This window comes from Pristiophorus japonicus, unplaced genomic scaffold (assembly GCF_044704955.1).
Source record: "Pristiophorus japonicus isolate sPriJap1 unplaced genomic scaffold, sPriJap1.hap1 HAP1_SCAFFOLD_942, whole genome shotgun sequence".
Lineage (NCBI taxonomy): Eukaryota > Metazoa > Chordata > Chondrichthyes > Pristiophoridae > Pristiophorus > Pristiophorus japonicus.
The window spans coordinates 11,255-26,160 of record NW_027254871.1 but is presented as its reverse complement, the minus strand read 5'-3'; the positions used below and the strand labels follow the sequence as shown (position 1 = coordinate 26,160).

The 14,906-nt window shown below is 58.1% G+C and overlaps 1 protein-coding gene across 3 annotated transcripts in view; it reads right to left on the bottom strand.

Moving 5' to 3' along the window:
• Nucleotides 1-10,430, bottom strand: part of LOC139258358 (forkhead box protein P2-like) — a 25,463-nt gene extending 15,033 nt beyond the window's left edge. For 2 of the 3 annotated variants that reach the window (XM_070874720.1, XM_070874722.1), the window contains exons 1-5: nucleotides 10,245-10,430; nucleotides 8,785-8,899; nucleotides 6,661-6,865; nucleotides 5,143-5,235; nucleotides 428-515 (exon numbers count right to left, since the gene is read on the bottom strand). In XM_070874720.1, the coding sequence (XP_070730821.1) occupies nucleotides 428-515; nucleotides 5,143-5,235; nucleotides 6,661-6,865; nucleotides 8,785-8,899; nucleotides 10,245-10,346 (603 nt within the window). In that variant the 5' untranslated portion in view covers nucleotides 10,347-10,430. The remainder of the gene's footprint in view (nucleotides 1-427; nucleotides 516-5,142; nucleotides 5,236-6,660; nucleotides 6,866-8,784; nucleotides 8,900-10,244) is intronic. The other variant, XM_070874723.1, reaches the window with a different exon arrangement.
• Nucleotides 10,431-14,906: the final 4,476 nt, after the last annotated feature.

Below are 14,906 nucleotides of genomic sequence, written 5' to 3'. Positions count from 1 at the left end.
CCCTCCCCCTCCCCCCTCCCCTCCCTTCCCTCCACTCCTCTCCCCTCCCTCCATCCCTTCCCTCCCCTCCCTACCCCTTCCCTGACCCTCATTTCACTCCCCTCCCTCCCTGCCCGTCCCTCCTCTCCCCACCCCCTCCCTTCCCTCCCTCCCTCCCTCCCCTCGCCTCCCCTCACCTCCCTCGCCTCCACTCCCTCCACTTCCCTCTGCTCCCCTCCCTCCGCTCCCCTCCCCTCCGCTCCCCTCCACTAAAGGACAGCTCCTCCCTGCGTTGCCTTGCTCACACTCCAATGCCCTGGGTATCAGAGCAGGAGGGGAGAGCATCGCGCTCTGTGTAGCGGCTGCCCAGAGGCATTGGGCCCCCTGCAGCCTCTCCCTCCCGCTGGGAGCCCGGCTCGGGTGAGTCTGCCCCTCACGAACTGCTCACCTTTGACTCCAGCTGCTTGACCTTCTCCTTCTGGATCAGGCACTGGGCTGTACTTGTATCATCCAGGCAATGGACCTCGTTGAGATGCCTGCCGTCACAGAGAAAGATTAAAGCGTTAGCATTTCGGTGGGTTGCACATTGGAGCAGGGCAAGCGGTGAGAATATTTATAAATCGGAGGGAGGAAATAGCCCCTAAAACCCAGGGCAGGCTGAGACGCCGTTCAGAGAAGGTTCACTCGGTTGATTCCGGGATGAGGGGGTTGACTTATGAGGAAAGGTTGAGGAGGTTGGGCCTCTACTCATTGGAGTTCAGAAGAATGAGAGATGATCTTATCGAAACGTATAAGATTATGAGGGGGCTTGACAAGGTGGATGCAGAGAGGATGTTCCCACTGATGGGGGAGACTAGAACTAGGGGGCATGGTCTTAGAATAAGGGGCCGCCCATTTAAAACTGAGATGAGGAGGAATTCCTTCTCTCAGAGGGTTGTAAATCTGTGGAATTCGCTGCCTCAGAGAGCTGTGGAAGCCGGGACATTGAATATATTTAAGACAGAGAGAGACAGTTTCTTAACCGATAAGGGGATAAGGGGGCGGGCAGGGAAGTGGAGCTGAGTCCATGATCGGATCAGCCATGATGGTATTAAATGGCGGAGCAGGCTCGAGGGGCCGAATGGTCGACTCCTGCTCCTATTCCTGATGTTCTTATGTCCCAAGGCGTTTCACAGCAGGGTTATAAGACAACACAAATTAATTTGACACCCAGCCGCATCAAGTAGAAATTACCGCAGGTGACCCAAAGCTTGGACAAAGTGGTCGGTTTTAAGGAGCGTCTTAAAGGAGGAGAGAGAGGCGGAGAGGTTTAGGGAGGGAGTTCCAGAGCTTGGGGCCCAGGCAACAGAAGGCACGGCCACCGATGGTGGAGCGATTATAATCAGGGGATGCTCAGGAGGGCAGGATTAGAGGAGTGCAGAGATCTTGGGGGGTTGTGGGCTGGAGGGGGTTACAGAGATAGGGAGGGGTGTAGGGGCTGGAGGTGTTTGCAGGGATAGGGAGGGGTGTAGGTGCTGGAGGGGGTTACAGAGATAGGGAGGGCTGTAAGGGCTGGAGGGGATTACAGAGATAGGGAGGGGTGTAGGGGCTGGAGGTGGTTGCAGAGATAGGGAGGGGTGTAGGGGCTGGAGAGGATTACAGAGATAGGGAGGGGTGTAGGAGTTGGAGGGGGTTACAGATAGGGAGGGGTGTAGGGGCTGGAGGTGGTTACAGGGATAGGGAGGGGTGTAGGGCTGGAGGGGATTACAGAGATAGGGAGGGGTGTAGGGGTTGGAGGGGTTACAGAGATAGGGAGGGGTGTAGGGGCAGGAGGAAGTTACAGAGATAGGGAGGGATGTAGGAGCTGGAGGAGGTTACAGGGATAGGGAGGAGTGTAGGGGCTGGAGGGGGTTACAGAGATAGGGAGGGGGCGAGGGCCATGGTATATTTGTAAACACGGATGAGAATTTTGAAATCGAGGCGTTGCCTAACCGGGAGACAATTTAGGTCGGCGAGCACAGGGGGTGATGGGTGAGTGGGACTCGGTGTGAGTTAGGACACGGGGCAGTGAGCACAGGGGGTGATGGGTGAGTGGGACTCGGTGCGAGTTAGGACACGCTGCAGCTGAGTTTTGGATCACCTCTAGTTTACGTCGGGTAGAATGTGGGAGGCCATTGTCATGTGACCTTGCCACATGATCTTTTATTGGTCAACACATCAGTAGTTGCATTACATCAGTAGTTCACTAGGTGGCGCTCTATAACACAGATGCTCGGGTGAGGCATGTGATTGGCTGATAGAGCAGTTACCACTCAACTGCATCGAGGCTAAAGTGGGCAGGCTCACAACGATACGAGCAGGAACAGAACTGTGTCCAAAACGGCCAGAGGATTTGGCAGTGCCCTCTATCCCTTTCAGCACCCCTTTATACAGTAGACACCTCAAGTCACTGGAGAAATACCACCAACGATGTCTCCGCAAGATCCTGCAAATCCCCGGGAGGACAGACGCACCAACGTTAGCGTCCTCGACCAGGCCCAACATCCCCAGCATCGAAGCACTGACCACACTCGACCAGCTCCGCTGGGGCAGGGCCCACATTGTCCGCATGCCCCCCCGACACGAGACTCCCCAAAGCAAGCGCTCTACTTGGAACTCCTTCACGGCAAACGAGCCAAAGGTGGGCAGAGGGAACGTTACAAGGGACCCACCCTCAAAGCCTCCCTGATAAAGTGCAACATCCCCACCGCCACCTGGGAGTCCCTGGGCCCAAAGACCAGTCCTGCCCTAAGTGGAGGAAGTGCATCCGGGAGGGCGCTGAGCACCTGGAGTCTCGTCGCCGAGAGCGTGCAGAAACCAAGCGCAGGCAGCGGAAGGAGTGTGCGGCAAACCAGTCCCACCCTCCCCTTCCCTCAACCACTGACTGTCCCACCCTGTGACAGGGACTGTGGTTCCCGTATTGGACTGTTCAGCCACGTGAGGCCTCGTGTTAGGAGTGGAAGCAAATCTTCCTCGATTCCGAGGGACTGCCCCGTGATGCTCTGCTGTAAAATCTACTCTTGCTGACTGCAGCGAGGTCACTGGTGGGTGTTGGGTGGGTCTGCGTGTACGCTATGCACGTGTGAGTGAGCACACAGGTTTGGATGGCGGAGGAGCGGGCTGGATGGCACCAGGCACGCTGGCACGGCGCCTATCGTGGGCCGACGTCCGGCGCGCGGCCGATGCCATCGAGTCGCTAAAGACAGCTCTGGGCCCTGATTCCGTTCGGCGTGTCGAGGAGGCTCGAGCACGTGGGGAGATCCCGTCCGAACTGCCCCCCCCCCCCCCACCCCCCCGGTCCGGACGCGAATTCCTCATCGCCGCTCAGCCCCGAAACCTCCCTCGGGAGCCGGCGCCTCACGGCTCGAGCCTCCTCGGGGGGGGGGGGGGAAATCCCCTCCGTGCCTGAGGGTCCTCCGCGGAGGGAGGGGTTTCCTGTCCGGGGTTTTGCTCCTGCACGCTCTTCCCCCCTTGCCATCCTCGCCTGCCGTCCGGAAACACCCATGGCGCACCATCTCGCCGCCCGGAGGAGGCGGGGGTGGGGGGTGGGGGTCCACCGATGGAGGGCGCTCTACGCGGGAGACCCTCCCGTTATGTATCGGGGACTTGGCCCGGAGGGTGGTGCACGGAGCACCCTCGCGCAGTCAGTCTTTCAGTCGGTTCACGGGCTCCCAGGCCGCCTGCAATTCCCGCGGTCTGGAGCAGTCCGTGTTCCACGTTTTTGCCGAGTGCGCGAGGGTTGCAGCCCCTGTTCCAATATTCGAAGGGGCTGCTCCTCAAATCCTGGCTGCACTTCAGTCCCACGCTCCCGATCCTTGGGCCCCCTGTTCAGACGGGAGCGGGTAGGCCCGTGGGGCCTCCTCGTAGGCCTGCTCCTGGGCACGGCCAAGCGGGGGCCATCAGCCGGTCCGGGCAGCGGGCGACCGAGGGGGTTCGTTCAGGCCCCGACTGCCTGCCTCTCTTCCGCGGTTACATCCGAGCCAGGGTGTCCCTGGAGATGGAGCAGGCGGGGTCAGATGGAGTATAATGTGGGAAAGTGTGAGGTCATGCACTTTGGCAGAAAAAAAAATCAAAGAGCAAGTTATTATTTAAATGGAGAAAGATTGCAAAGTGCCGCAGTACAGCGGGACCTGGGGGTACTTGTACATGAAACACAAAAGGTTAGTATGCAGGTACAGCAAGTGATCAGGAAGGGCCAATGGTATCTTGGCCTTTATTGCAAAGGGGATGGAGTATAAAAGCAGGGAAGTCTTGCTCCAGTTATACAGGGTATTGGTGAGGCCACACCTGGAGTACTGCGTGCAGTTTTGGTCTCCGTATTTACTAAAGGATATACTTGCTTTGGAGGCAGTTCAGAGAAGGTTCCCTCGGTTGATTCCGGGGATGAGAAGGTTGACTTATGAGGAAAGGTTGAGGAGGTTGGGCCTCTACTCATTGGAATTCAGAAGAATGAGAGGTGATCTTATCGAAACGTATAAGATTATGAGGGGGCTCGACAAGGTGGATGCAGAGAGGATGTTCCCACTGATGAGGGAGACTAGAACTAGGGGGCATGGTCTTAGAATAAGGGGCCGCCCATTTAAAACTGAGATGAGGAGGAATTTCTTCTCTCTGAGGGTTGTAAATCTGTGGAATTCGCTGCCTCAGAGAGCTGTGGAAGCCGGGACATTGAATATATTTAAGACAGAGAGAGACAGTTTCTTAACCGATAAGGGGATAAGGGGGCGGGCAGGGAAGTGGAGCTGAGTCCATGATCGGATCAGCCATGATGGTATTAAATGGCGGAGCAGGCTCGAGGGGTCGAATGGCCGACTCCTGCTCCTATTTCTGATGTTCTGATGTGTCCACTGGTAGGCTCGCGGCCTTCCGCGAGATGTGGGCGCCGGAGGGACTGGAGTGCATCGTTTCAACAGGGAACAGAATTTGATTTGATTTGAAAAAGGTTCCCTTTAATTTCCAATTGTTAAATTGTGTTTTTTGATGCCCTCAAAAAAAGAAACGGGGGCACTTCATTCAAAATGACTTTTAAAATAGTTGTCAGGCCGTTGAGTCTCCCAACGGAGGGCTCACTACGCGGGAGACCCCCCCCTTTATCTATCGGGTGTTGCACGGAGCCGACCGTCAGAGAGAAAATGTAAGACTTACTTCAAAAAGGGCTCATATTCCTTGAAAACCTGCTCACATCCTGGCCATTTACAGAAACCATGGACAAACAGAGGGTTCAGCAAAGCTGGGTCACTGCAGGAAAATCAGACATAGCTGGCCATTAATTGTCACACACAACAGCCCCATTCTCGTAGAACACACAAAGTTACAGCACCATTCCGGCCCATCGTGTCCTCGCCGGCCGACCAAGAGCTACCCGGCCTCATCCCACTTTCCCGCTCTGGGTCCGTAGCCCTGTAGGTTACGGCACTTCAAGCTGCACATCCAAATGTGGTGAGGGTTTCTGCCTCTACCGCCCTTTCAGGCCGTGAGTCCCACCCCAGACCCCCACCACCCTCTGGGTGAAGACATTTCCCCTCAAATCCCCTCTAAACCTCCCGCCCCCCCAATTACTTCCAATCTCTGCCCCCTGGTTGTTGACCCCTCTGCCAAGGGAAACAGGTCGGTCCTATCCACTCTATCCAGGCCCCTCCTCATTTTATACACCTCAATCAGGTCTCCCCTCAGCCTCCTCTGTTCCAGAGAAAACAGCCCCAGCCTATCCAATCTTTCCTCATCGCTAAAATTCTCCCGTCCCGGCAACATCCCGGTAAATCTCCTCTGCACCCTCTCCAGTGCGATCACATCCTTCCTGTAATGTGGTGACCAGAACTGCACGCAGTACTCCAGCTGTGGCCTAACCAGCGTGTTATACAGTTCAAGCATAACCTCCCTGCTCTTGTATTCCACGCCTCGGCCAATAAAGGCAAGTATTCCGTGTGCCGCCTTAACCACCTTATCCACCTGGCCTGCTCCCTTCAGGGATCTGTGGACCTGCACTCCCAGGTCCCTGTGTTCCTCTACACTTCTCAGTGTCCGACCATTTAATGTGGATTCCCTCGCCTTGTTAGACCTCCCCAAATGCATTACCTCACACGTCTCCGATCGAACTCCATTTGCCACTGCTCTGCCCACCTGACCAGTTCATCGATATCTTCCTGCAGTCCACAGCTTTCTTCTTCATTATCGACCACACGGCCGATCTTAGTGTCATCGGCAAACTTCTTAATCATACCCCCCAACATTCAAGTCTAAATCATTGGTGTACACCACAAAAAGCAAGGGACCCAGCACTGAGCCCTGCGGAACCCCACTGGAAACATCCTTCCAGTCACAGAAACACCCATCAACCATAACCCTTTGCTTCCTGCCTCCGAGCCAATTTTGGATCCAACTTGTCACTTTGCCCTGGATCCCAGGGGCTTTGACTTCCGTGACCAGTCTGCAGGGTGTGTTTTAACTTTAATAAAGCATTGCCGGTTGAGACCGAGCTACCCGTCCCTGATTCGTTCATCTGTTCAGTACAGTTATCACTCCCGGCGCTCAAACTATTGTACAGTGCGGGTGTTTCCAAAACACCGAAGGGAAGCCGCTCACAGACCGGATCCCGGGGTTCCCAGATCCCGGCACTGCGTCCGACCACCCCCCCCCACAACCCGCGCTCCGTGTTCGACTCACCGCTCACTGACTGATGTTAGAACAAAGTCTTTCTCTTTGGCAGGGCTGCAATGGAGAATGACGGAGGTGGCCCTGGCGGAGGAGGAGGCCGCAGCCAGTGGGTAGGAATCGTCGACCAGGAGTCCTGCGGCACAGAAGGCGGTGTCTCCGGCGTGAACCGTGTCGGCCTCGTGCCGAAACCAGGCTGCGTTGGTCAGGTTAGCCCCTGCAAGCGGAAATCAGCCCGGCAGGCAAAACGGTTAGCCGGCAGTGGGCGGAGGGAGGGATAGAGGGAAGGGGGAGAGAGGGAGTGATAGAGGGGAGAGGGAGTGATAGAGGGGAGGGGGAGAGAGGGAGTGATAGAGGGGAGAGGGAGTGATAGAGGGGAGGGGGAGTGATAGAGGGAAGGGGGAGAGAGGGAGGGATAGAGGGAAGGGGGAGAGAGGGAGTGATAGAGGGGAGAGGGAGTGATAGAGGGAAGGGGAGAGAGGGAGTGATAGAGGGGAGAGGGAGTGATAGAGGGGAGGGGGAGTGATAGAGGGAAGGGAGAGAGAGGGAGGGATAGAGGGAAGGGGGAGAGAGGGAGTGATAGAGGGGAGAGGGAGTGATAGAGGGGAGGGGGAGTGATAGAGGGGAGGGGAAGAGAGTGAGTGATAGAGGGGAGAGGGAGTGATAGAGGGGAGGGGGAGTGATAGAGGGGAGGGGGAGAGAGGGAGTGATAGAGGGAAGGAGGGGAGGGAGGGAGGGATAGAGGGAAGGGGAGAGAGGGAGTGATAGAGGGAAGAGGGAGTGATAGAGGGGAGGGGGAGTGATAGAGGGGAGGGGGAGAGAGGGAGTGATAGAGGGAAGGGGAGAGAGGGAGGGATAGAGGGAAGGAGGGGAGGGAGGGATAGATGGAAGGAGGGGAGGGAGGGATAGAGGGAAGGGGAAGAGAGGGAGTGATAGAGGGGAGAGGGAGTGATAGAGGGGAGGGGGAGTGATAGAGGGAAGGGGGAGAGAGGGAGTGATAGAGGGGAGAGGGAGTGATAGAGGGGAGGGGGAGTGATAGAGGGAAGGGGGAGAGAGGGAGTGATAGAGGGAAGGGGAGAGAGGGAGGGATAGAGGGAAGGCGGGGAGGGAGGGATAGAAGGAAGGGGAGAGAGGGAGGGAGAGGGAAGGAGGGGAGGGAGGGATAGAGGGAAGGAGGGGAGGGAGGGAGGGATAGAGGGAAGGGGGAAAGAGGGAGTGATAGAGGGAAGGGGAGAGAGGGAGTGATAGAGGGAAAGAGGGGAGGGAGGGATAGAGAAAAGGAGGGGAGGGAGGGATAGAGGGAAGGGGGAGAGGGGAGGGAATAGAGGAAAGGAGGGGAGGGGGGGATAGAGGAAAGGGGGAGGGAGGGAAGGGAGAGAGGGAAGGGATAGAAGGAAGGAGCGAGGGAGCGATGGAGGGAAGAAAGAAGGGGAGGGAGGGAGGGGAAGGAGAAGTAGGAGGGGAGGGGAGGGAGGTGAGGGAGGGAGGTGAGGAGGGTTGGAGAGAGGGAGGCAGAGAGGGGAGGAGGTGAGAGGGAGAGGAGGGTAGGAGGGAGCAGAGAGGAGGGATAGAGGGTAGGCGGGAGGGAGTGGAGGGATAGAGGAAGGGAGGGGAGGAAAGGATGGAGGGAGGGAAGGAGGGGAGAGAGGGGAGGAAGGGATGGAGCGAGGGGAGGGAGGGATTGAGGGAGGGAAGGACGGGTGTGGAGGGAGGGAGGGGAGGAGAGGAGGGGAGGGAGGGGTGGAGGGAAGGTAGGAGGGATGGAGAGTGGAGGGATAGAGGGAAGGAGGGGAGGGAGGTTAGGGGGATGGATGGGGAGGGAGAGGAGAGTCGGAGGGGAGGAGGAGAGGGAGGGATGGATGGATGGAGAGAGGAGGGATAGAGGGTAGGCAGGGAGGGAGTGGAGGGATAGAAGGAAGGAGGGATAGAGGGTAGGAGCGGATGGATGGAGGGAAGGAGGGAAGGGAAGGTAGGAGGGGAGGGAGGGAGAGTTGGATAATCTTCATTACCTCTGCCATGGTCTAAGTTCAGAAAATCTCCGTGTTACCGACGCTGATCTGCCGAGCCAATGATCGGACATTGGGAGCTCGGGGAATGAGCCAATAGGGTGGAGGGCCTGGTATGGCTGAGTCTTACCTTGGGGAAGCATGTGATGAGCGACGGCCAAGTGAGCGAGCTTCAGTGTCAGCAGCCCCTGGTGCTGGAGGTGCAGGAGCTGGTGGTAATGGAGGGGGCCCAGGTATAGGAGCTGCTGTGGCGAGAGAGAGGAGACACGGAGAGAGTTAACCCTGACTGCCCAGTCACTCCGACAACACTCTCCACTCAACCCGCCGTAAGCCCCCCCTCCACTGACCCCCGCCTCCCTTCGGAAACGGCACCCCCACACCCCCACCCCCACCCCCACCACCAACCCCACAGCGGGCTCTCGCACACTGCCCAGCTGCTTGTCGTTGTTTCATGGAGTGGAGTGGGTGGGGGCTGTGTGAGGTGGGTGAGGAGTATGGGTGGGGGATATGGGTGGGGAGTATGGGTGGGGGGGTATGGGTGGGGGATATGGGTGGGGAGTATGGGTGTGGAGTATGGGTGGGGGATATGGGTGGGGAGTATGGGTGGGGGGGTATGGGTGGGGGGTATGGGTGGGGTGGGGTATGGGTGGAGGGTATAGGTGGGGGGGGTATGGGTAGGGGTGATATGGGTGGAGCGGGGTATGGGTGGGGGTGATATGGGTGGGGGTGATATGGGTGGGGGGGTGATATGGGTGGGACAGGGTATGGGTGGGGGTGATATGGGTGGGGGTGATATGGGTGGGGGGGTGATATGGGTGGGGGTGATATGGGTGGGGGTGATATGGGTGGGGGTGATATGGGTGGGGCAGGGTATGGGTGGGGGGGATATGGGTGGGGGTGATATGGGTGGGGGGGTGATATGGGTGGGACAGGGTATGGGTGGGGGTGATATGGGTGGGGGTGATATGGGTGGGGGGGTGATATGGGTGGGACAGGGTATGGGTGGGGGTGATATGGGTGGGGGTGATATGGGTGGGGGGGGTGATATGGGTGGGGGTGATATGGGTGGGGGTGATATGGGTGGGACAGGGTATGGGTGGGGGTGATATGGGTGGGGGGGTGATATGGGTGGGACAGGGTATGGGTGGGGGTGATATGGGTGGGGGTGTGATATGGGTGGGGGGGTGATATGGGTGGGGGGGATATGGGTGGGGGGGTGATATGGGTGGGACAGGGTATGGGTGGGGGTGATATGGGTGGGGGGGTGATATGGGTGGGGGTGATATGGGTGGGGGTGATATGGGTAGGGGTGATATGGGTGGGGGGGTGATATGGGTGGGGGGGTGATATGGGTGGGACAGGGTATGGGTGGAGCGGGGTACATTGAGCAGAAGGTCGAATAGACTGGGGTACAGGAGTTTCCCTGAGGCCTGAGGAGCTGAGCGTACAACCGAGGCATACAGCGCCGCCACTGGTGGGAGGCTGTAACTGCACCGTGACATGTTTACATGGAGGGTTTGCAATATAAATTGGACGGAGAGATTGAGAAAGTGCCCCGAGGGTGTGACAGGCAGGTTGGTTGGTGGTTACCTGGGGCTGGGTGTGGGGCAGATTTCTTCCAGCGATATCCTTTGCCCCACTACCATGCACACTGCTCTCTCCAGCCTTGCTGCGTTCTCCGGCTCCAGTCATTCTAACGTTTCAAACTCTGCAACAAGAGAAACAGTTCATCAGATTTTGATTTGAAGGCACCAGATCAATCACAAGGGAGGGCACAGTCCGTCAGCTGTGTCTCAGTGGGCAGCACACTCGCCTCGGAGTCAGAAGGTTGTGGGTTCAAGTCCCACTCCAGGAAGTTCACCACTTAATCGAGGCTGCCACTCCCAGTGCAGTGCTGAGGGAGTGCCATACTGCGCTGTCGGAGGGGCGGTACTGAGGGAGTGCCACACTGCGCTGTCGGAGGGGCGGTACTGAGGGAGTGCCATACTGCGCTGTCGGAGGGGCGGTACTGAGGGAGCGCCACACTGTCGGAGGGGCGGTACTGAGGGAGTGCCATACTGTGCTGTCGGAGGGGCGGTACTGAGGGAGTGCCACACTGTCGGAGGGGCGGTACTGAGGGAGCCCCGCACTGCGCTGTCGGAGGGGCGGTACTGAGGGAGTGCCGCACTGTCAGAGGGGCGGTACTGAGGGAGCGCCGCACTGTCGGAGGGGCGGTACTGAGGGAGTGCCACACTGTCGGAGGGGCAGTACTGAGGGAGCGCCGCACTGTCGGAGGGGCGGTACTGAGGGAGTGCCGCACTGTCGGAGGGGCGGTACTGAGGGAGTGCCGCACTGTCGGAGGGGCGGTACTGAGGGAGCGCCGCACTATCGGAGGGGCGGTACTGAGGGAGCGCCGCACTGTCGGAGGGGCAGTACTGAGGGAGTGCCGCACTGTCGGAGGGGCAGTACTGAGGGAGTGCCGCACTGTCGGAGGGGCGGTACTGAGGGAGTGCCGCACTGTCGGAGGGGCAGTAGTAAGGGAGCCCCGCACTGCGCTGTCGGAGGGGTGGTACTGAGGGAGTGCCACACTGTCGGAGGGGCAGTACTGAGGGAGCGCCGCACTGTCGGAGGGGCGGTACTGAGGGAGTGCCGCACTGTCGGAGGGGCGGTACTGAGGGAGCCCCGCATTGTCGGAGGGGCGGTACTGAGGGAGCGTCGCACTGCGCTGTCGGAGGGGTGGTACTGAGGGAGCGTCGCACTGTCGGAGGGGCAGTACTGAGGGAGCCCCGCACTGCGCTGTCGGAGGGGTGGTACTGAGGGAGCGTCGCACTGTCAGAGGGGCAGTACTGAGGGAGTGCCGCACTGTCGGAGGGGCAGTACTGAGGGAGCCCCACACTGTCGGAGGGGCCGTCTTTCAGATGAGACGTTAAACCGATGCACCGTCTGCCCTCCGCTGGATGTAAAAGATCCCACGGCCACTTTCGAAGAACAGGGGAGTTCTCCCCGGTGTCCTGGGGCCAATACCTATCCCTCAATCAACATAACAAAAAAAAACAGAGGATCTGGGTTCATTATCACATGGCTGTGTGTGGGAGCTTGCTGTGCGCAAATTGGCGTTTCCCACAATGCAACAGTATTGGCAGTAAAAGCGCTATGTGACGTCCGATGGTTGTGGAAGGCGCTATGCAAATGAAGCTCTTTTCCTTTTTTCCTTCGAGTGGACGCTGCCTCTCCTTACAACCCTAACCCTAACCGTAACCGGAGTGGACGGGACCCGATCGTTCGTTAAGCTCTGGGGGGGGGGGGGCGGAGGGGGGGTTGTGCAGGGGTCTGCTCACGGGCCACAACGGCCCTGTGGGTGACCAACAGTCTGAATCGAAGGCGGGGAGGGGGAGCGTTTCAGCAGTCAGCGGCCCAATCAATCGGAGGCCACCGGTGCTTGTAGAATTATCAGAGAAATTTACAGCGCGGGAGGAGGCCATTCCGGCCCATCGTGTCCTCGCCGGCCGACCAAGAGCTACCCGGCCTCATCCCACTTTCCCGCTCGGGGTCCGTAGCCCTGTAGGTTACGGCACTTCAAGCTGCACATCCAAATGTGGTGAGGGTTTCTGCCTCTACCGCCCTTTCAGGCCGTGAGTTCCACCCCAGACCCCACCACCCTCTGGGTGAAGACATTTCCCCTCAAATCCCCTCTAAACCCCCCCCCCCCCCAATTACTTTCAATCTCTGCCCCCTGGTTGTTGACCCCTCTGCCGAGGGAAACAGGTCCGTCCTATCCACTCTATCCAGGCCCCTCATCATTTTATACACCTCAATCAGGTCTCCCCTCAGCCTCCTCTGTTCCAAAGAAAACAACCCCAGCCTATCCAATCTTTCCTCATCGCTAAAATTCTCCCGTCCCGGCAACACCCCGGTAAATCTCCTCTGCACCCTCTCCAGCGCGGACACATCCTTCCTGTAATGTGGTGACCAGACCTGCACGCAGTACTCCAGCTGTGGCCTAACCAGTGTTTTGCACAGTTACATCAGAAATCGGAGCAGGAGTCGGCCATAAGGCCCCTCGAGCCTGCTCCGCCATTCAATACGATCAGGGCTGATCCGATCATGGACTCAGCTCCACTTCCCTGCCCGCCCCCTCATTGGTTAAGCAACTGTCGATATCTCTGTCTTAAATGTATTCAATGTCCCGGCTCCCACAGCTCTCTGAGGCAGCGAACCCCACAGATTCAAGCGAAACCGCCCCCCCCCTTGCTCTTGTATTCCACGCCCCGGCTAATAAAGGCAAGTAAGTGTTCCGTGTGCCTTCTTCACTGCCTGACTTAGCTGGCCTGGGGTTTGGGTATCAGCCATTGGGGTTGTATTTGATGGGTCTGGGGGGGATTGCGGAGGAAGCCGGGGGGGGGGGGGGGGGGGGTGGGAGGGGGGGCGTGTGGGAAGTCAGTTGAGCTTGACGCAGTTAGTCCTGGCGTGCGTGGCCCAGAGGCCCCAGCAGTAGCTGTTTTCTTGGGAGCCGAGGTAACTCCCCTCGCCCATGATTTCCCCCCCCCCGCCACCAGCAATGGTACTTACCAACCTGTCTCTCCATGGCTGAAAACTAACGCCTAGCCAGAAAGCTCACTGCAACGCGCGACTGGGGAAAATCTGAGGGGCACCGAGGGGCTGGTCTGGAACCAGTTTCCTGCCTCGATGAAACCCCCTAATTATGAATGCGTTTCATCAGATCTGAGCCAGAAATGTCAGCGATGCTCTCAGCCAGGAAGCGCGAGGCCACAGTCTCAGATAAGGATCCAGCCAGTGAGATTGGGGCCAGGTTACAACAACACTCCACGCGAAGGCCAGCATGATATGGAGCCAAATTCCAGCAGCTCGGGCAGGCCATTCGGCCCCTCGTGTCTGCCCCGCCGCTCAGTGAGATCATCGGCTGATCTCCGACCCCTGACTCCACGTCCCTGCGCTCTGCTCCCCTCCCCGGCCCCATATCCCGCAGTTCCCCTCCGCATCCCTAGGCTCTGGCGATCGCAGCCTTGAAGACTGAGCCTCCACAGCCCTCTGGGGCAGAGTGTGAGGCGGTGGTGAACGGCTGCAGTCCGTGTGGTGGAAGTGCTCCCACAGCGCTGTGAGGGAGGGAGTTCCAGGATTGTGACCCCGCGACTCATCGCAAACACCCTCCCAAACACAGTCCCAAACACCGTCCCAAACATCATCCCAAACACCCTCCTAAACACGGTTCCAAACACAGTCCTAAACACCCTCCCAAACACCCTCCTAAACACGGTCCCAAACACAGTCCCAAACACCCTCCCAAACACAGTCCCAAACACCGTCCCAAACATCATCCCAAACACCCTCCGAAACACGGTTCCAAACACAGTCCTAAACACCCTCCCAAACACCCTCCTAAACACGGTCCCAAACACAGTCCTAAACCACCCTCCCAAACACCCTCCCAAACAACCTCCCAAACACCCTCCCAAACACCCTCCCAAACACAGCCCCAAACACAATCCCAAACACAATCCCAAACACCCTCCCAAACACAGTCCCAAACACCCTTTCAAACACCCTTCCAAACAGTCCAAAACACCGTCACAAGCACCCTCCCAAACACCCTCCCGAACACAGTCCCGAACACCGTCCTGAACACCGTCCTGAACACCGTCCTGAACACCCTCCCAAACACCCTCCCAAACACCGTCCCAAATGCCGCCCCAAACACCACCCCAAACACAGTGCCAAACACCCTCCCAAACACCCTCCAAAATACCCTCCCAATCACCCTCCCAATTACCCTCCCAAATACCCTCCCAAACACCCTCCAATATACCCTCCCAATCACCCTCCCAAACACCCTCCCAAATACCCTCCCAAACACCCTCCAAAATACCCTCCCAAACACCCTCCCAAACACAGTCCCAAACACCCTCCCAAACACAGTCCCAATCACCCTCCCAAACACCCTCCCAAACACCCTCCCAAACACCCTCCCAAACACAGTCCCAAACGCAGTCCCAAACATTGTCCCAAACACCCTTCCAAACACCGTCACAAACACAGTCCCAAACACCAGCCCATCCCAACCCATCCCAACCAGCAACTTTTCCCGAACCAGGTTCCGTCACTGTGAGGTGAGGTCACAGTTCCTGTTGTTAGAAAACTTGGCTCCAGAGTTGAAAACTTTCGAGTATCTTTAGATGCAGATCGGATCTGCAGTGCAGGAGGAAACCTGTCTGTCACCTCAGTGGTGCTTCTAGTAAAGAGCTTATCAAAGTGGTC